The sequence below is a fragment of the Haematobia irritans genome, chromosome 3 (assembly GCF_050003625.1).
Source record: "Haematobia irritans isolate KBUSLIRL chromosome 3, ASM5000362v1, whole genome shotgun sequence".
NCBI lineage: Eukaryota > Metazoa > Arthropoda > Insecta > Diptera > Muscidae > Haematobia > Haematobia irritans.
Genome location: NC_134399.1, coordinates 227,197,383 through 227,219,628, shown reverse-complemented (window position 1 = coordinate 227,219,628; position 22,246 = coordinate 227,197,383). Strand labels below are relative to the sequence as shown.

Here is a 22,246-nt window from a genome sequence, read left to right as displayed (position 1 = left end):
CTACCCAATGTAGATTTTGACTAATTTGTATGAAATTGGAAACGAAAATAAATTAACCCTAGCGGTAATAGTAGTGGTAGTCATAGTAGAATTAGTAGTTGTAATCACTTGACTAATCACAATAATAACAAAAACTATATACATTTTTTTATATTATATACGGTATGTTTGTATGTATCAACTCTATGTAAAATTTCAATAAATAAATAAATAAACAAAACAAACTAAAATCCCTATTTGAGAGATCAAAGAATCAACCAAACACATAATCAAAATAAGGTACCAATATATTTGAGTAAATTCCCAAACAGAATCATCACCAAGATCATCACCAGCACCAAGTAGTAGAAGTAGTCACCCATATCCACCTACAACCAAAAGTAAAAGTCCCCTGGGTGAAGATGTTGACACTATACCGAAACATTCTTCACGGTCATTATCGCCATCATCATTTACATCACCTAGATCCCAGAAGACGCCTAAGACGAACGTTTCTCCAAGAGATCAGCCAAAACATACCGACGATTTTGTACCACGAGAACCCAAAACCATCGATAGGGAATCCACGTTTGAGAAAATAGAAAAGGTGTCAACTGCCACGCAGCGTAAGACATCACGTGATTTTCCTATTCACGTTGATGATGAAGTCTTCATTAGTGAAAATTACAATCATGAGGATGTGGATGCTATTCACAAATTAACAACAAGTACTAAACAATTGATTTCTCACGAGAGGAAACCAACATCACCACGTACCACCACTAAAACGGTCGTAACAAAAACGCCTCACGAAGTCCAACGCACAGAAGTATCCAAACGTATCGATAGATTTGAAGAATTAAAACGACCTAAACAACCTCACGAAACTAAACCAAGTCCAAAATCCACACCGTCTCCTTCCTCTAGTCCAAGAAAATCTTTAACACCCTCCCAACCCTCAAAGTTCCCCACAAAGCCGAATGAATCTCCAAAGACCAAAACTCTTAAGCGATCTGATTTAGATGAAGCTCTAGCTAAACCTCAAGTCAGCAAAATTACGAAACAACCAGACGATCAACACCATCCTTCGGAGGATAAAGCCACGAAAAGGCCAAGTATTCCAAAATCCCAATCACCAACTAGGCAGACCGTTGAGAAGCAAAAACGTAGATCTCCTGAAATACAATATCCATCACAAGAAAATATCAATGGTACTCCCCAACTATTATCGCGACCAAGTCAATACCATGAATTACCTGAGTTGCAAAAACCATCGGTTATCAAGAAGAAATCGCAAAGTCCTTCACCTTCAAGAAATAGTCCGGAACTACACATCCCTGGAGCTAAGGATATGTCTCCATGTATACCACAAGTCAGTCCTTCTCGGGGAACACCTGACCATCAATATCCCACAACAAATGTTGACAAATCTTATACACCCAATTCGAGGACAAGTCCACACCGCGGAGTACCACACGATAAACACAATGAACCAATATCACAATCACCGTCGAAACCACTTCCAGATGAGGGTACTCACATTAAACACGTTACAGGTGAACCATTACGTCCACGCGACATGTCACCATCTAAAACTAGTCCTGAAAGGTATAGCCCTAATGATTCGTCTCTAATTAGAACAAGTCCACATCGTAGTTCGCCTGAACGCCAGTATCCCACAACTAGTGGTAAACCTGAATCACCTCATTCGCGGACTACTGCACAACGTGGGTACCCAGAAAAAGACGATAGACCAAGATCACAATCGCCATCACAACCACGGCCAAGGGATAGAATCAGTACAAGTCCTGTAGCAGAAAAACCATACCGTCCAAGCTCAGCTCTGCCCGATCGTCCAAAAAGCAAATCTCCTGAACGTGACAATTTCCGTCCAACAGAAGACAAAGCTAACCCTCAATCAAACTCACAAAAACCTATTGATGAATGCACTACTGAAAACATATATCGCCCGAAAAGCGAGCCAAAATCAAATCGTCCTAAAAGTAAATCTCCCGAACGTAAGTATACCCCCAAAGATGAATATACTACAAGTAAGCCCCACAAACCTACTTTAAAACCAGGAAGCAGTGTTCCAGTGGATTCTGTTCCTCATCGTGATTATCCATCAGATGAAGAGAGTCAACATGAAATCAGCGAAATCAACATTACAATGTCGCACAAGAATGTTAAGAAAATGCAAGAGGTAGATATTTTGGTTGGAAAAGATTCTATATCTAGGCCACAAAAACCAGAGGAACGCAAACCTATGGACTCGCCAATTCTCGATGACGAAAAGTTGCCAGGCGTAAAAATCATGCAACCCGAACCGAGGGATAAAGAAAGTAAAACTGTTGGAAAGCCTGGTGATCGAAAACCAGAAACCATAAAGACAACTAAACCTACACGACCAAGTATTTTTGAAGCAACTGCAGAACAATATATTCGAAATGACACAACCAAAATTGTAAATAAAAAGAACATTACATCTACAGTATATGAGAAATTCATTGACGCAGAACGTAAACAACCTCAAGGAGAGCCAAAAGAACCATCAAGTGATGAAGACGATAAAGAGCCTAACTTAAAATCACAAGAGCCTACGCAAAGAGAACCAAAAGTGAAGGATTATGATGATGAAGAACCTATTCCAAGGTCACCTCAAAAACCAAAGGATAACAAACCAAGTTATTCACATGAAAGGAAACCTTCATCCGAACTTCCCAATGAACCCATACCAAACAGTATAAAATCACCAATAAAAACAACATCTACAACTGAAAAGTTCATAGAAGCTGAACGAGGTCAACCTGAGTTGCCCGACGGGGCTTTAATCTCTAAATCACCAGAAGAACAAACACCTTCACTTTACCCTACATACATAAAGAAAGGTACTACACGTAGTGATACTTTTGAAGAACGTTGTCGCCATATTTTGGGTATGGAAAATTATGGAAATACTCCCGGGGAATATAAAAAACGGCCCAACGAAGACGATGAAGAATTAAAACCCACAAGGAAAACTACAAAAGAAAACGTCCAGAAAACATTGTTTGAAGTGAAGGTGGAAGATTGTGAAGATGATGATGATGATGAACCCCTTTCAATTAACAGTGTAAAGAAAATTTTGATAACAAACAAACGTTCAACATCTGATGATGAGGAAGTTCCCGAATCAGCACCAAGGAAGCCTTCAAAAACCGAGAGAACTCCACTCAAACCTACAAACACGAAATCGCCCAAAGAACCAAATATCACAGACGAATCGGAGCCGGAGGACTTAGGTCCAAAAGATTCTTACTATGAAATAACAGAAGTCACCACAAGTCATTATGAATCGCCTACAAAGAACCGTAAAACACAAGAAAGGAAGTCCATTAGGCCAACATATGATGAAGATAAAAGAGTAAAAGAAGAAATTATTAAATCAACGGAAAATGTCTGCAGGATCCCTGACACTGAAGCCGATACTGAACCAGAAGATTCAACATCAAAACAATCATCTCATGAGAAATTACAAGTCACAAAATCCCGTACAGACAAAACTACTTTAGATACGACAAAATATGTTACCAGGAAGACGGAATCTCCAAAACGGGATACATATAGAACCGATTCGATTCCCAAATCACCTCATGAGACCGAGCCAGACAATACCACTGACTCGGAATATGAGACTGTACGTGCGAAAGAATCCCTTCAAGGAACGATTGAGGTAACTACAAGACAAACCGAAAAAACTGGTAAAGATGTTCACAGAATTTCGGTTTCTAAAACTTCTGTGAGATCGGACGATTCGCCCGAGCGCTTGCCCAAGATATCACCTAAAAAACCAGGTTTTGATAAAACATCTGTACCAACAATTGATAAACTCTATAGAGAGACAGAAGATACAATGGTATCGGAACCAGCAGATTCTAAACCAGAAGATAACTATCATGGAATAATTGAAGTCACTTCAAAACGTAGCGAAACAATTATTAAAGATGTAACAAAGAGACCATTCTCAACGTCCCCCCCAAGTTCTTTAGACTCTCCAGCGAACAGGACTTCGCCCAAAAAATATTCAACAGAACCTAAAGATAATAAGTCTATATCTGTTACAAAAGATAAAGTGGGGTCCATTCCTTTGTCAGAAGAAAATTGCTCTCCAAAGAGACCAACTTCAAAATCTCCTACAAGATCTGGAGGTGCACCCCAGACACTACAACCCAACAAAAAGACTACAGAGGTCACTACAAAACATGTTGGTAGCGATATTACTAGGAAACCCATGACAAAATCGCCCATCAGGTCAGGTGAATCACCCATCCGAAGCCCAACTAGAAAGGAAACTAAGCAACCCAACAAGAAAACACCAGAGGAACCCGAAAAGAGTAAACTTCTTAAAGATAAGAGAACTGTGAAAACAACTGAGAGTATTTATGTTAGCGAAATAGAAACCGAAAATTCAAACAAAAGTGATTCTGAACCAGATTGTCAAGAACCTAAAGACGATTTTTATGAGAGTATAGATGTGACTAACATTGATTTATCAGGGAAACCACAAACATACCGCTCACCTGAAAGGTCTGTTTCCCCTATGTATGAATCAACCAAAGATGTTTCTTATGAGACAATAGAAGTGTCCAACAATAAAATCGACAAATCTCATATAGACATTACTAAAAAGTTTACATCAAAATCCCCTACAAGATCACCCGAAGCTCCAAGGAAATCACAACCAACTAAAAAACAAACAGATGAAGAACCAAAGGAGCCTAAATATGTTGGTCGCAAGAAACCCGATACCAATGAAGCATTTATAACTACCGAAAAGGTTTATATATCTGGCATTAAAAAACTGTCGCCAGATAGTGATAGCGAGCCGGAATCATTGGTTACTATGGAAACTAAAAAACACAACTTTGAGATCACAAAGAAACCAAGTCCCACATCACCAGTACGGCCTTCTGAGACAAAAACAGAGTCTCCCAAGAAAATGCCTGAATCAAGCTCTAGATCAACTCCAAAGAAGCCTCAAGAAAAATCACCCATAAGGTCGAAACCCAATGTCAATGAAAAATTCATAACAACTGAGAAAGTTTATGTTACGGGAGTGAAAAAAGATTTTCCCATCACCAGTGAATCGGAACCAGAGACAAAGGAAGAGACTTATCGAGAAATAATCGAAGTAACCAAAACACGAACCAACAAATCGATAACTGATGTTACTAAGAAAACAGATGCCAAGACACCGATAAAATCTCCGGATTCACCCAAAAAGCCTAAGGATGCCATCACGAAGAAACCTACTCCAACTACAAAGAGACAAGAAAAAGAACCATTGAATAATCGGAAATCGGAAAAAGTTCTCGTAATTGGAACTACAAGTGAATCGGAATTGGAAACTAAGGAAACTTATTGTGAATCAGTAGAAATCAACAAAAGGCGGCTTGAGAAAGAAATAGATATGCCCAGAAAACCGACTACGAAATCATCTCCAATAAAAACACCAACACCAATAAAGGAATCACTGAAACGTACTCCTTTGAAACCAACCGGAAACAAACCAAGTACTAGGGATGATCATGTTAGTGCTGACAGCTCAATTAAAGATCGTCTACGGTCATCCACTCGATCCAAAGATAAGTCCCCAAAAAAACCAGATCAAGTAGATGCGGGCTCCTCTCCCGAAACCAGTCCAAGTCGACATACCGAACGCAGAAGATCAAGCAATATTTCCGTTAACACCGAAATCATAATTGAGCATACTGAGTCAGATGTCATTACCTCTGGAAGAAATCCAAGTGGAACTCCAAAGAAATCGAAAGATTCAGTCGTAAAGGAAATCATTGATTCGACTACTTTGCCTCAAAAACTTTCACGGAAAATGCCTGTCACAGAACGCAAAGAATCGGCCCCTGTATATCGGGTAACTCGTAAGGATAAGGATACGAAAATGTCACGTTCAACTAGTGAGAATATGATGAAGGTACCTAAAAAGATCGAGACTTCGCCAAACAATTTGACCCCATCCTCTGCCAAGACGTCCCCCCACAAACCGAATGGCGACCACCGACGTCCAAATAAATGCTTTGCAACCAAGACCATAAATCTATCTACCACTGATCGTTTGATAAGTAGCGAAGATATGGAAAATGTCATAATTGATATCCAGCATGCCAAGAGTTCAAGAGAACCATCCCCAGATAAGATTGTGCCTACACCAGTACCGGCTCATTTGGATACGGGAAAACCACGTTATCCCGATGTGGTGCAGGAACCTGAGGACGAACCCCGTAGAAAGCCTGTAGTCAAAAATATTCCTATATTCGAAGAGGAGCATAACACCTATGTGGGCTGCCATATAACAGAAGTGAATCGTAAAACCTATGAACGAACCGATATTCAAGAGGAGGATTTGTTATGCACTCCATTGGTGGAAGCTCCTCCCAGTCTGGAATATCCTACAACATTGGATAAATCTCCCAATCCAACAACTACTGTTATATCCGACGACGAGTGTCTCATGAGTGTCCACGATAAAGTTAGCAAATTCCAAAGAGTAGCAGAAGAAGTCAAGAAACCCAAATCTTCCAGTCCTTTCCATCGAGAATTCGATGAAAGAACACGTGTGCCCGAAAATGACGAATGTCTGCTTAATGTACACGAAAAAGTGGACAAATTCATAAAAACCGCTGAAAATCTTACACAACAACCCATTTCCCCCACTCCTGCTACAACAGCACGTGATCCACGACAACGTCCCCAACAGTTCATTGATGAAACCGATGAAGACGATCTTGAGACTACAGAATGTAAATATACCACCGTCACATTGGCCCCAAGTGAACCTCAAAAGTCGCCCGAGCTCGTCAGGCACATATCACGCCACATATCACGTCAAAGTGATGTAGGAGAACCCTCAACAACGGCAGATTACACCCATGAGATGCATGAGGAATACGTAAGCAGCACTCAGGAATTCGTGACTCATCAACAAAAACCTTTGTCAGCTGAAAACCAAAAGCGTCCAATTCAAGATGATGATGATGATGATCATGGCGATCGTGTACATGTTCATGATGATGAACACGACGATAATGAAGAGTTAATACCCCACACTGCAATGCATACCATACGCCTGGAAGAACGACGTCAGAAAGACATTTTAACCAGACCATCTGTCTTTGATAACAGAAAAGCCGACGCCAGCAAACCAACTAAACCCCAGCTATCCAACAAGAATGTGTCACTAACAACAATGAAAGATTCGGAGAAATGGCCACAGACGCGGACCCCACAAACACAACCTCGCGCAAAGCCATCGACGTCGTCGACCACAAGGTCCACTGCTACGACGTCGACAAGCACTGGAGTAAACAAACGTCAACCGCAGCCAACACAAACTCCACAACAACGTCGTGTAGTACCCAACACAAGTGATTGCGATTCCCGCCGCCCTAGTGGCAATAATGTGGATACAACAACAACAACGTCAGTTATAAAAAGTAGCACAATCAACCATAAGCAAACAACAAAGCCGTACAGCATTAACGGCCCCAAAAAATCCCCACTGTCGCAGCCATTAACAACGGACAACAAGAAGAAAACCGACAACACTAGCAGCCGACAATATCATGCGCCAATGCATATCCCCAGCAGAAAAAGTTCACAGCCAGACACTGGTCGTGACTGCGACGTGAACGACGACAACGTCGACTATGAAGAATTTGAGGTAGAGGTTGTAGCTAATGATAGTGAGACGGAATTGATCATTAATTCAGATACAGTACGACGGTCAACAACCACCACCAACAAATCCACAATCAACAAAATACCAAACACCGGCAAGCCCAGTTCACGTGTTAAAGAGCCATCCAATCAACCAACCCTGCACCACCAATCTCCCTCCAGCCGAAAAATGAAAGAAATTCCACCAGGTTCAATCAGTTCCCCAACACCATTCTCACTTACAACCAAAAATACCAATAAAGAGCACCATGTAGTTAATGTAAGCGAGAGAAGTAGCCCTCTCAAGCCTAACACAAACAGCACCACTTCTTCCACCACCACTACCACCACACGTAAATCATCTGAAACAAATGAATCATTTCTAGAGAATCGTCCTCCAATAAAGAAAACCCCAACAGCGTATACACCCAAACCAAAAGGAGTGACCACCACAGATTCTGTGGCTGCTCGACGTAGTCTTTTCGAAAACCATCAAAGCGCAAAGTCGCCAGTAACAAAAAGGCCAACACCAACCAGTAGTCCTAGCACGGGAAGAAGACCTTCCTATATGGATCATACAAAGAGTTCACTGGAGCACATTCGCCGAGATTCTCTGGAATTGAATAAAAGCCATTACTCACGTCGACCATCGGGTGAGGATTATGACGAAACCCAAGCTCCCATTGATCGCAACACACAAGTGAAATTTGATGTACCCCAAAAACCCCGCGCCACTGAGACACATGAGGAAATCAACATAGAGGAGATATTTGAGTTAAACATTTTGGAGAGATTACTGGAGACGGTGACTTCATATGAGTTGAGACGTCGCATACGTGCCCAAATTCGTTTGGTTAAAAAGAATCTCAGTAATGTGGAGCGCAATGTGGTGCATTCAACAACCACGACCACAACGACAAACAAAACAAATCTACCTGAGCGCAGTAGCAGTCCGTATGGTAAAATAAAACCCCAAACAATAGAGTCACATGTGACTACAACGACACAACAAAATCAGCAATACTTTTATAAAGAGGAACATGCAGAGGACGAGCATAGGTCTTCCACATCCACACATACATCTCCAGATCGTAATCAATCTCGTGTAACAAAACCCATACGTGCCTATAGTCCAGAACATTCAAAGATACGTGCAAGCCCCTCGGAACGTAGTCCCAGTCCACAAAGGAAACAATGCGGTAAGCCCCAGGATCGTACCCCAAGTCCGAATGTTAAGAAACAATATGAAGAGGTTGTGTACAAGGAAAAGTCTTCGTCCACCAGACGACCCAAACAATATTATCCCATAGATGATGATGAAGAAGTTCAACAAGAGGTTCGTGTTGAAAAAATCCGTAAGGAAATGTCCCCCACGGCCAGACGCCCAAAACAAGATGAACCCAATGATAGGGAAACATCGCCCAGCTCTCGTCGTCCTTCAAGAAAGTCGCCATCTCCACTTCCCTCATCACCCGAAAGACATCAAGTTGACAATTCAAAACCATCAACACGCAGTGGTAGCCCTCCAGAAAAGAGAAATACACAACCTAGAGTTTGCAGTAAAAGTCCAGACAATCGCATGACCAGTGTGACCAGTGCCAGACATGAACAATCCCAGGTAATTACGAAGCAACTAAAACGTACCACACCACACCACACGAGTCCAAGCACATCAAAAACACAACCCGAATCAAGGGCTCCAGTTTGGGCAGATCGCAAAAATGTTTTAAAATCGCCCAGTAGCAATGGAACGCCATGTGCAAGAAAACCTACTACTGATTCCCGAACCACTACTTCGAGTATAAGCAGGACAATTAAATCGAGTACCAATCAAAGCCAAAAACTTTCAAGTACCAGTAAGTCATCATATATAGAGGACGATTGTATAACATCGAGCTATGGCATTGGGCCCACGGATGAGAATGGTCTACCTCTCTTTGGCATAAGGGCACTGAAGAAAAAGAAGCAGCCAACCCCTGAAGAGACCTGTGAAACAACAGAAGGTAAGTCATAGTAAAATATAGTGAGGATATATTGTTTAGTTGAGCACATAGCAAAGGACGGAGAATTATTCCAATTAATGCATATTTGGTACATTAAAAAAAGCATATTAAAGTTCAAATATTTTGTCTTAGTATATATCAATCTTGCATAGATTTCTAGGTAAAGACGCTAAGATCGTAATTTTAGCGCAATACCGCACCAAAATACTTTCAAATAAAAAGTCTATTTAATTTCAAAATGTTTCGAATAAATATATGTATTAATTATTTTTTTACAAAATATTATTTGACTCCTCAACAGTTTAGTTAAATAAAAAAGAAAATCACGCAATAAATCTATAATTGAAACTTTCAAAATTTAATTGATTCAATTAATTTTTCGATAATTTAAATAATAAATTAAATGTTTGTGTTATGTGTTAAGAAATTAATTGGTTCGTTAAATTATTTAAATGAATTGAAAAAAGAATAGAAAAAAAGTTAACTGTTTTATGGGAAGAATTTTAAATTATTTTTTTATTTTTTTAGTTCTCCATAATTTACAGAAATATTTGAATTTTTAACTACTACTTAAATTAAAATTTTTGAGATATACTTGGAAAACATCATTGGACTGGAAAAATTTTTAAAATTAAAAAAAAAAAACATAATAATTTTTTCCCATAAACGTTAGTTTAAAAACGAACTTTTTTCTGTGTAATTAAAAAAATATTATTTTTGTTTAATAAAAATGTAATTCTTGCGATTAATTAATTAATTAATTCTCCAGCAAAAACATTTGGAAGTAAATTTTAACTTTTTTTTGTTTCAAATAGAGTAAGAATTATTAAAATTATTAAAAATTTGTCGAAAAAATGCCAGAAAAATTGCGAATTTTTGAAGATATTTGAGGTCAAACGTTTCAGACAAACGCATTAATGCATTACAAATCATAAAAAAATTATAAAAAAATAGTTATTTGGCAAAATATCACAAAATTGTTTAATTCACATCCAAAACATTGAATTCGGATCACACTTTAAGGAGTGATGCAAATTCAGTGTAATGGCGAACACAATATCGTTGGCTAATTTCCCTTTTACTGTTTTAAAATCCGTAATGTCAAGAATCGTTCTGTCTTTTCTATCTAAGTACTGGTAAATTTTTTTTTTACATTTTAGAAGAGTATACTTTGCTACTATCAGATGAGTTGTCAGAATAAGAATAAGAGCCACATTACATTTCCCTTCCAGCATTACAAATTTTATTTGTCGATTTAAGGTTTAGGTTTTGGTTAGGTGGCATCCCGATATATCAGGCTCACTTAGACTATTCATTCCATTGTGATATCACATTGGTGAACTTCTCTCTTATCACTGAGTGCTGCCCGATTCCATGTTAAGCTCAATGACAAGGGACCTCCTTTTTATAGCCGAGTCCGAACGGCGTTCCACATTGCAGTGAAACCACTTAAAGAAGCTTTTAAAACCTCAGAAATGTCACCAGCATTACTGAGGTGGGATAATCCACCGCTGAAAAACTATTTGATGTTCGGTCGAAGCAGGAATCGAACCCACGACCTTGTGTATGCAAGGCGGGCATGCTAACCATTACACCACGGTGGCTCCCTAGTCGATTTAACTAGGTTTTCCAATAAAAATAAAACTATATTGACCATATTAAATTTTTCTAGTTAATGGAACTATTACGGTTGTACATTGATCCATAATATTAGTCCGTTCCCCAGAACATCTTCTCTGTATTTTTGTGTTTTCTGTATTTTTTTATTTTCTTATTTGAATATGAATACAAATATTGTGTTTATTTAGTTTTATTTTAACATCTCCGTACGTTATCTAAAATATCTATATCTGAAAACAAAATTCTCAAGATATTTTGCCTAAAAATAGAATTCTGAGATAAGATTCCAAGTTGTTTAGCAAAACATTTTCCCTGAATATTGTATTTATATTGTTGTTATAAGTAATATATTATAAGGAAATAAAATATAATATCATCCTTTTCTATTGCTAGAAGTCACTGGATATGTTGTCGAAGAGAAATATTATTCGGACAATAAATCAAAACCAATTGTTGAACGCAAGGAACTCATATATTCCACAAATCCCGAGGAGTTAAAGGCCATTAAAGAAAAAGTGAAAGAATCTACGGTGAAATCGATTAAATCTGATCGATTGGAAGACTATGACAATGAAGATTCACCCATGGTAGATAACTCTGATCTAAGTAGCGATTTCTTGCAATAACATTATCATTTGTCCATTACAGTATACATCCAAGACCACAACAAGTGTACGTTCAAGTCCTGATGATTTTCTTGAGACCAAATATGTACGACGTGGTTCGGTGAAAGAAATGAGTGAGAAATTCATTCATAAAGAATCATCATCAGCCGTTTCCGAAAGATCCAATAATAATTATCCAAAGGCTGGCTTAATATTACGTACAAATTCACGTAAACAAAGTCTGGAAAATGAACCTGATATGGATGGGGGCAATGTTGGTAAGTATTTGACATGATTAGTGGTATCAAATTGAATATGGCTCACATCTATTGGAAATTGTTTAGACTACTATATTACTAGAACACAACATCGCAGAGATTTCGAGGATGAAGATGATCAGCAAAAGGACATAAGTGAACATTTCGTTGTAGAGAGTGAGAGTGAAACGGAATCCATTAAAAAGACTCAACGTGAATTCAAAAAGATTACATCAACGAAATCGTCATCTTCGCGGTCCTTCTTAAATACCAAGGGAGAAGAAATCACCAGTGTGGATGATGTTCTAGACCGTATGCGTAATGCAGATAATGGTAAGACATAATGATGAAAACAAAATATTTTGCAGATAACAAATTAAATTGTTTATCTTCTGTAGTCGTTGAAGAAGGTGATACAGCTGAGGATCAAGAAGCCAGGGCTTTGTTGAATAAGTTTTTGGGTGCCAGCATTATAATGACAGGTGTTGAATCAACCCTACCGATAAATCGCGAAACGAAAATAATAACTACGACAACAACTACTGGAGGAAAGCAACCAGTAGGAAAACACGAGGTAAGTTCCAAAGATAATGTGATAGGTTCTGCAGAGAAAAACTTTTATTTCTCGCAAGTTTAATCTTAAAAAAACGAAACCATGAAAAGGTTTTTAAGTTAAACTAAACCTTAGTTAACATGACCAAAAAGAGAAGTTTATTTCCATTTTTGTAAACAAATTCCTAATAGAATGCAGTTAAACCTGTATTCAAACCTTCAGGAACTACAGGGTATATTGAATTGAAGCCGCCATAGTGCTCGAGTTTCCTTTGCTAATTTTCGAAATGAAATAAAAACATATATGGTCCTCTTACCCAAAAATAGGTTCCGGGTTGCATTTCATTCAAAGTCCGAAAGGTTTGCAGGTACTCATGAATGTTGTTTTGGTCTATGTTGTATGCGTTTTTTGGAGTTAGTCCAAAATATCCCCATCCCAAATTTCACTGATCAGCAGCAAAGGTAAAAAAAATTTCATGAACATTTTGCCAACTAAAATCTTAATTGAGTTTTAAAAAATATTCATTGAATAATTGAAACAAAAATCAATCACAAAAATTAATATAATCAAATAATTTATTAATTGGATCAACTAATTTATTAATTGGCTTTCAATAATTTTTTTATCATTTCTGTGATTGAAGACATTTCAATTAAAAAATTAATTGGATCAATTAATTTCGTGATTGAATCAGATTTTTTTTGTATATGACGTTTGTTTCTTAAAATATATAATAGCTTGTCAACCCATCGCCAAGAAAATTTTTAGAGCCTAATGCTTTGGAAGTTTAAATAGAAATAAATCTAATTTATTTTGAAGTTGACAGCCCAGTGGAAGACATCGCATGTTTTGATATACATCACCAAGAAAATCGTAATATAAACTCATTACGATGTAAAGTAAATTAATTTAATATTTCGGATAAGAAAAATTAAAAAAATCTGTTCACCCCAACAATTAACTCAGCAAACTTACAAGGGTTCAATACAAACTCGTTTTAATACCCATGTTTTCTCGTATGTTTTGCTATAGTTAAGGCTGGTTAATACACTAATGTCAGTGTTGCCACTTTCTTTTAGTTAATATTAAAAAAATATACACATTGTTGTAGTTTAACATGAATTAGAAACAAATAACTTAGAGCACATGTTAGTATAAATTTGTGTATACATATGTCGGATCTTGTTTGTCTGCATGTCTAAACGAATCATTCTGCACTATTGACTAATAATAGTTCCAAGTTTTTGCATTCGAATGGACCAATTAATACTCAAGGATCTCAAGCACAAGGTGATTGTCAAGAGACCTCCGTCAAAGTGCTCTTACTCTTTATCCATATGACATTGCTCTCCACCTTGCATTCTCTCCCTCTCTCTCTCTCTTGCTTGTAAGGTTATAAATAATAATATATCTCTAGGTAGTTCTCTTGAAACTTAAATCTCTCAGATAGTTCTCTCATATGATTTTGCCTTTGGCGTATATTTCAATGGACCAATATTTGGCCATTTCCCCAAATGAAATGAAATCAAAATTCAGTACACACCTAGACTCTCAATAGATCACTTGTCTTTTTCCATCATAGCGGAGTAGTGCACAGTGCGAAGAAAAACCAACACGGACGGTTCTAATATAAACATTCACAAAACCAAAAAAATATATTGAAATATACAAAAAAATCAGCTATATGTATGTACGACTGTGCTCGATAATACGGTTTTAGTATAACGAAAAACAAAAAAATCACAAAAGACGCACCACACACCATACCACCTATACAAATTTTACTTATAGACGTGTATGGTTAATACATACAGACAAAATATAGCCCAAATGTATATGCAGATATATGTGCGCCACTAATATATTTATGTGAAATTTCCAAATACCCAAAAAGATTAGAAATTAATAAAAAGCAAATTTTATATAACGTCCCTAAGTATCGCATTGTAACGACATCGATCGGTGTTTTACTCAACAATAACATCCCCCCAAAAAAAGTGAATACTAGAAATTATCATCATCATAATTATCACCTGAGAGAAGTGTATGTATTTGCCAGTTAATCAATCAACGGAACCTGTTCAAATATTGGTCGATACATTCGAATTAATTCATTAGATAATAACGATAAAGTGTAAGCATTTAATTAAAAAAAAATATATTTATATTAAAATTAGCTCATCTTTATGTGAAAATGGCATACGAGTGTATACACGTGTATATTTGTGTGCGTGTGTGTGCATTTGTGTATGGACAAACCAACAATTGATGAGGAAAATTATTTTTCAAAAAGAAAATCATTCCTCATTCCTTGACTATATTTGGTAAACTTTTGAAGAATTGTGAATACTACGTAGAAATCATTCGTGGTCCACAACCTACAGACACGTATAAATGTCTTCGTTGTATTCATATTCGATTTTATTTTTTTCTCATACTTATGTCTGATTGCGAATGAGTATTTGCGCGAGTGTGTCTCCGTCTCCTAAGAATTTTTTTCAGTGTATGTGTGTGTGTGTATACTTTTGTATCTCTTTCGAGTCATTTTATAAACTACAAGACAGAGGACCTTACACCTGTCTGAAATTTCCTATTCTTCAGTCATTGGACTTTTTCTCTAGCCATGATAATGATGAGCAGAAAATTTGTTGTGAGATATAAGGAAAAAAAAAAAACGACAGATAAAACAAATAAACTGAATGAAGAAAAAATAAATAAATAATAAAGCGAAAATCGCTCAAACGACGAAAATGCTCCGAAAATAGATTATTCGTTCACTATTTTTACACAAATACAAAAACAAATGGCATGTATATTTTGGTTGAAGGAAAATTAAATCTTCATTTGATTCTCTTCTATTTTCTCTTCAAGAGCAACAGAGAATTACGCTTATGCAGAGATAGGGAGAGTCCATGATCATAAGTATGCTAATTCGTACACAATTTTCCATATCCACTATATCAACAAAAAAACAAAAAAAAATGACCAAAAAATGTGTGTTCAGCGATTATGGCCATTGCACACTGGGGCAGAATAAATTAAGAAAATCGTACAATTGTGCACCTAGATTTGTTGCAAAACTGTATTGTTAAAATAATAATAAAATTACAAAAGGGTGGTTTTTGCCTACATTTGGGTCATCTAATATTTTATCCAGTCCCTCTTTGAGTCTAGTAATAAAACATGCAATAAAATGAACAAGTAATTAGTTCATTACGACAAATAACGGTTTTTTTTCTCTGCAACGAAATCCAACGACAACCCAAGTTTAACTTAACTGGAATTTAATATAATGGAATTTAGTTTGTCTAAAAATTTATTCGGGAGGACAATATTTTTTTTTGGGGTGCGAGGATTTTTTATGGGAACTAAGAGAAAAAATATTTTGTCATTTGTCGTTCATAAAAACATGAACGTATTTTTCTATGAGAAACATATTATCATTTTATTTAAACGAAATGTAGACCATTTCGAAGCAAAATGACTGATGAATTACAATAAAAAGCCCATTAAATATCACGCTACATAATTCTCTTATTACAATAAACATTTAATCTAATTTTGTTTTTGTGCAATTTTTATTAATGCTTTATTTTTGCTAATGCAATTTTGACATTTGCCTAATTGTTAACATTAATCACTATTTCACAGTGAATTATTGCCAATGTTTATCTTCTCATCAATTAATATGTTAAATGAATTTATAATTTCTAGTTGATTATGGTTGGAATTTTTAAATTTTAATTTAAATATTATTGTCCTAGTATGCGTACAAGGACATTTTAACTACAAAAAATTAGTTTTTGGTCAAAATTAAGATTTATAACAATTAAAGCAATTACAATTTGTGGTCTTCTGCTATATTTTACGTTTGCAGATGTGTTGCCGGTATGCTTCCAATGAAATTATTACCTCCAATGACCAATGACTGTAATCAGAATCAAAATATTGGATAAATGAATTTTATATCAAAAACAAGTTAGGCTTAATTAGCTGAGTTAAAATAATAATAATAATAAAAAGTTGACCTGTTTTCGATATTTTTTTCTATTTGCAAAAGTCGAATTTTCGAGTTTTTTTCTTATTTTGGAAAAGTCTTTGAACTGTACGTTTACACAGAAAAAAAAGTAAACTGTTTTATAGCAAGAATGAACTGGGTCGTACTAAAATTGAACTAAATTATACTCCACATTTTGAAATTTCCGCAATGCGTTGTTAAAACCAGAAAAATTTAATGCCCCGGTAAACTTTTTAGCTGCAACTCATGAAATTGCATGGAAAGCCTGCCAAACACCTCAAATAGTTCGGAACGTAACATAATTTAAGCACACAAAACGACCACCCAAAACAAATATCCCTGACCCTAAGGTAAATGCGACTTAATATGTGCCTTGGAACCGTGAGCCATGAACAAGTAAAAACCATATATAGTTAAAAAATCAGGTTTCACATTTAATTTCGCCCACACCGGAGGGTAATCCAATGGTCTTTTCTATTTGGGTTTGAATATATTAAAAAAAATATTACGTGGGAAAATACCGATTGCCGGTATTTTGACACACTTTTATATTCAGAACAATTGTCAAGGGAAAAGTGGTCAACTTTAGGCATTTTAAAAATGTCTTTAGATACGTTTGTGTAAAATTTAAAAAATTTTGAGAAATTTTCCACTTTGTACGAAATTCGACTCTTCCTTGGTTCATTCAATTGAAGTAAACAAAAAATTATTAAAATAAAAAAAGTTCTTATATTGAGGAAATCTTAACTAAAACATAAGTATCTTCATGTATTAAAATGAAGTTAAATTTCCTTTAATGCCTTGTTTTTGTAAGTGTAGATTACTTCCATATACACACTCGAAAAACAGTGAACCCACTAGGGTGGAAAATGTTGGTTAATTTTAGAAATTTTTTACTGACACACTTTTATATTCAGAGCAATTGTCAAGGAAAAAGTGGTCAACTTTAGGCATTTTAAAAATGTCTTTAGATACGTTTGTGTAAAATTTAAAAAATTTTGAGAAATTTTCCACTTTGTACGAAATTCGACTCTTCCTTGGTTCATTCAATTGAAGTAAACAAAAAATTATTAAAATAAAAAAAGTTCTTATATTGAGGAAATCTTAACTAAAACATAAGTATCTTCATGTATTAAAATGAAGTTAAATTTCCTTTAATGCCTTGTTTTTGTAAGTGTAGATTACTTCCATATACACACTCGAAAAACAGTGAACCCACTAGGGTGGAAAATGTTGGTTAATTTTAGAAATTTTTTACTTAACTGTATTACCAACGTCGATATGACAATAAATAAGTAAATATTTTTCGATAAGTTTAAGAAAATTTGTTTGACATATTTATTATTTTTTTTTTCACTTGAAGGACATTTTGTAGTTTGAAGGAACAAATTGGGGATCAAAATTTCAAATTTCAAGAAATTCTGAACTATTTTGTGAGAAATAGGAATTTAGTAAATCTGTATGCTTCATTTGTGTATAATTTTTTCCGTTTTTAGATAATTTAACTAACGTACATAAAAAAATATTAAAGTCATGGGCATTTTCTCAAAATAATAATAATAATAATTCCATGAACTAAAATAGTTAATTTGGCTTTAGTACTAAAATATAAAAGAATGGGGTCTATTGAAGTGGTAACACTTGGTGTCAGCTACCATATACACGTAAAAAAATAATTCTTTCCTCCCAAACGAAATTTTAGACAAACAAAGTTCGTTTCTCATTTGCTTTTTGCTGTAAGGAAGTGTATTTGGAAGAAAAGTATATATTTTTTGTGATAAACGTTTATTCTTTTCCAGGATGTAAACACAATTTCATAAAGACAAACTCAAAAAAAAAAACATTGTTTTCTTGTTAATTGCATTTTCCCTCACATCTTTCTCACATCCACGATGTTTTTTAGTTCTTAACACCATTTCCTGTAATACCAACAATGTAGAAGAAATTATACGACTTTATAAATTTTAAAATTTTTTTACCTTTCACCTGGACGGAGAATCGAACCGCGGACCATGCACTTTGTAAGCCAACACACTAACCACTGAGCTATGTACCTGTTATGGTCATCAATAGATAAATATCCATATAATTTATATTTATATAGCATAGCTTGCGGCGCCCACGAACTGAATAAACAAAGTTTATTTAACAGAAACAAACATTTAGTTTGGCACCGTGGAGCAGTGATTGCTACGTCCGACTTGCATGTCAAGGGTCGTGGGTTCGATCCCTGCTTCGACCAAAGTTTTTTTTTGTTTTTTTTTTTACATATATTCCAGATATGTTCGGAAGATTCCGAAAAAATGTTCAACATTACATTGTAGTATATTAAACTTTGAACTGTAAAATGTGTCTTACTAAAGACCTAAAGTCAGAAAAGAACAGTGTTTGACATAAACGAAATGGACTGTGTTGTTGTTTCAAAAATAACTTTTTTTATTGAAAAAATAAAATTTTTGTAACAAACGAAATTTTTTGGTGATAAAAGCTAAAATTTTTCGAAGCAATTTAAAAAACTCTAACAAAAGAAAAACGTTTTCGGTACACGTTTTCTAAACGTTTTTTTTCTTTGCGTGTATGTAAAAATAATTCAATTTGCTGTAGTCATTAGTAGAATTCATTGCATGTGATCTATTTTCCTAAGATTTATAAATTTACTCTTACTCACATACTCATGAAATTTATTATGATATTAACTAAATAAAAAAATAACTTATAATACCCTGTTCCACAGTGTGGCGCAGGGTATAATAAGTAAGCATCGAGGGCCAATACAGCGTTACATTGATTACAATAAATGTGGGAAAATACTATGGATATTCTGTGAATCCAAAACATGCATTTCATTAATTTTCTGTTTAATTTCGTATTGGCCATTTTGTATTTTTTTTTGCTCCAACGAGGCCAAAAGGAAAATTGGCTATAAGCCAATTGTATATGTATATTTTCATTTTTTTTTTTTTACTTTTGTTGATGTTTATAATTATTTAAAAATTACTATATATCTGCTTCTCTATATATATATTTGTACGTATATTGATCACACAAGATTTATGAGCCATTTTAAACATTAGCCAACCCACTGTGCTTTGCAAATTGAAAGTATGAGGGCCAACAGAATCGGAAATACAAAAACAATGCTCTCCATCAGTTTTCACCGCTAGCAATGGCAGCTATCTGACTATGAGAAAAAAGGAAGTGGCACCAAAATTAAAAATAACAACACTGCACCAAAGCAAAAATGATTTCGAATAGAAACGAAAAAATGTTGCTCATATTTTTTTTCTCTTACTGCATTCTTGCTTCACGCCATTTCGTGGCGGAGAAGCCCTAAATAACTTTCTAATTTTAAACTTGCAATGATTACCAATCCCATCTAAATCGAGTACTCCTCACTTGCTCATGCTGCGGCGAAGAATATGAATGTGCGTGTGAAAATTGTTGCCTATGCATGTATGTATTTAGTGTTTTTAGATTGGTCATCGCATAATGCAAGAGTGCCATATTGCGAAACATGAAACGTATTGTTAAATATCCATATATTTGAGTTGATAGAGTAATCTATTAAAATTTAAAATGCGCCATACTATATTGTAATATGCACAATTCGTTTTGAAAATAGTTGTTTTTCAAATATGCGAAAAATTTTCTACAAATTGAGGACCTAACTTCCATTGCTCTAGAATGTTTTAATTTTGAATCTAGAATGTTTTAATTTTGAGTTATATCTCTCTTGACGTAATTGGAAGATATGTATGTACATACTCTAAACAATTTCTTGGCACATCAAAATTCAGTGTATACAGGTAGTATCCACGAGAAAATTTTTACGTATTCACCAAAATATGTTCTAAAATCTATTAATAAGATTTGAAAACAATGACCAATATTATGGTTACAGGGAAGAATTTTTTTACATCTAAGAAAGATGAAAAAGGGTTGGTTATTAGAGATGATTTTTTTAAAGCTCATGCATAAAAGTTTCACGACTTTAATCACGCTTAAAGGTTCGTTTTACACACCAAAAACAAGCTTATTTTCACAGTTACTTTTTTAAATCAATTATTTTCAAAAGACAAAATGTTACGCAAGCAATGCGTTGAAACTTTTCCATCCAAGTTTTGACAAGATTTTATAAAAATATAATTGTCTCCATGTATACTTTTTCACTTTCTATTTGAAGTTTTCGTGAAAAAAAAATTGTAAGAAAAAAATCATTCATTCGTTTTTATTTTCATGCCATTTCTAACATAAATTGTTTCCTTCAAAATACGAAATGTTCTTTAACAGGTGCAACAAATTAGTTATGTCCAATAAATTTGTTGAAAATATTTACTTATATTTGTCATACACACAATGAAAATTTCATTAAATTTGAAACAATGAAATCTTTTCATTAATATAACGAAACATTGTCATTTAGATAATATAATTAGATAATATAATATTCGTTAATAATGCGAAACGTTTCGTTGATTAACAGAAAATTCGTTATAATAAAGTAATATTTCGCTATATGGATAAATTTGTTTCATTGGCTCAATTTTAATGACACATTTCGTTAATATAACGAAGCTTTCTCTACCAGTATATAGGCGACTGTAATACAGTTTAGTTATATATTTCTAAAACTAACATACTTTGTCATTCCTTGTTTGATCAGTGACCGTACAAATAAGTTCAATAAGAACTAAAACAGAAGAAAATGTTCGTAAATATGGTCATGATTTAATGCCACTATTTTTTTTTATTATAATTCACTTTTTCTTTTTTCTAATTTCGTAAATAGTCGTTTATAATATATTACATTTCTTACATGTTTTAAAAACGCATTGTGAAAATCTGAAGTAGAATTTGTATTTTTTTTTGTATTTTAATTTTTGGAATAATTTTCATTTTTCCCATAAAACAGTTTATTTTTTTCCTTGTATATTTCAAATTGTTCTTTAAAATGTACAATTATACAGTTTATTGAATATGTGTAGAATAATTGATAACACACCTAATTGAAAATAAAATCTAGTATATTTTTTCCATAACGGAACTTCTTTCTTTTAGTCGAGTAAAAACGGCAAAGTATCAAATGCGAATTTTTAAATATAAAAAATATAAAGAAAATAAGAAATTTTAAATATGCGCAAGTATCACTATGGTGATAAAATTTTATTGATACTTTTTCTTGTAATTTTACACAAGGTTTTTCTTCAAAATGCTAAAAACTTAAAAAAAATCTCATCTTAAAAATTTTAATTTTGAAAAAAAATCGTCAATCCATTATTTTATTTTATTGTCGAAGTTACTATAAATTGACATTTCTGGTAACTCTGTGATCCCCTAGTCGGTAAGGATCAGAATACGTTGGATGCAAAAGTAGCGTCAATTAGTATCGCTATCTACTATACAAATTTAATGAAAATTGAAGATAAGATAATTTTACCGCCGAGTCGCACTGCCGATTTCAGACGCCGCGGACCATGTTTTGCCAGTCTACGCCGCCT

General features: G+C 34.7%; 1 protein-coding gene across 1 annotated transcript in view; it reads left to right on the top strand.

The window, feature by feature from the left end:
* The window catches only part of LOC142231476 (uncharacterized), an 83,341-nt gene that overhangs the window by 42,144 nt on the left and 18,951 nt on the right, over positions 1-22,246 (top strand). Inside the window, exons 5-9 of the mRNA XM_075302085.1 lie at positions 312-9,695; positions 11,709-11,902; positions 11,964-12,198; positions 12,265-12,510; positions 12,576-12,751. Coding sequence (XP_075158200.1) covers positions 312-9,695; positions 11,709-11,902; positions 11,964-12,198; positions 12,265-12,510; positions 12,576-12,751 — 10,235 coding nt within the window. The remainder of the gene's footprint in view (positions 1-311; positions 9,696-11,708; positions 11,903-11,963; positions 12,199-12,264; positions 12,511-12,575; positions 12,752-22,246) is intronic.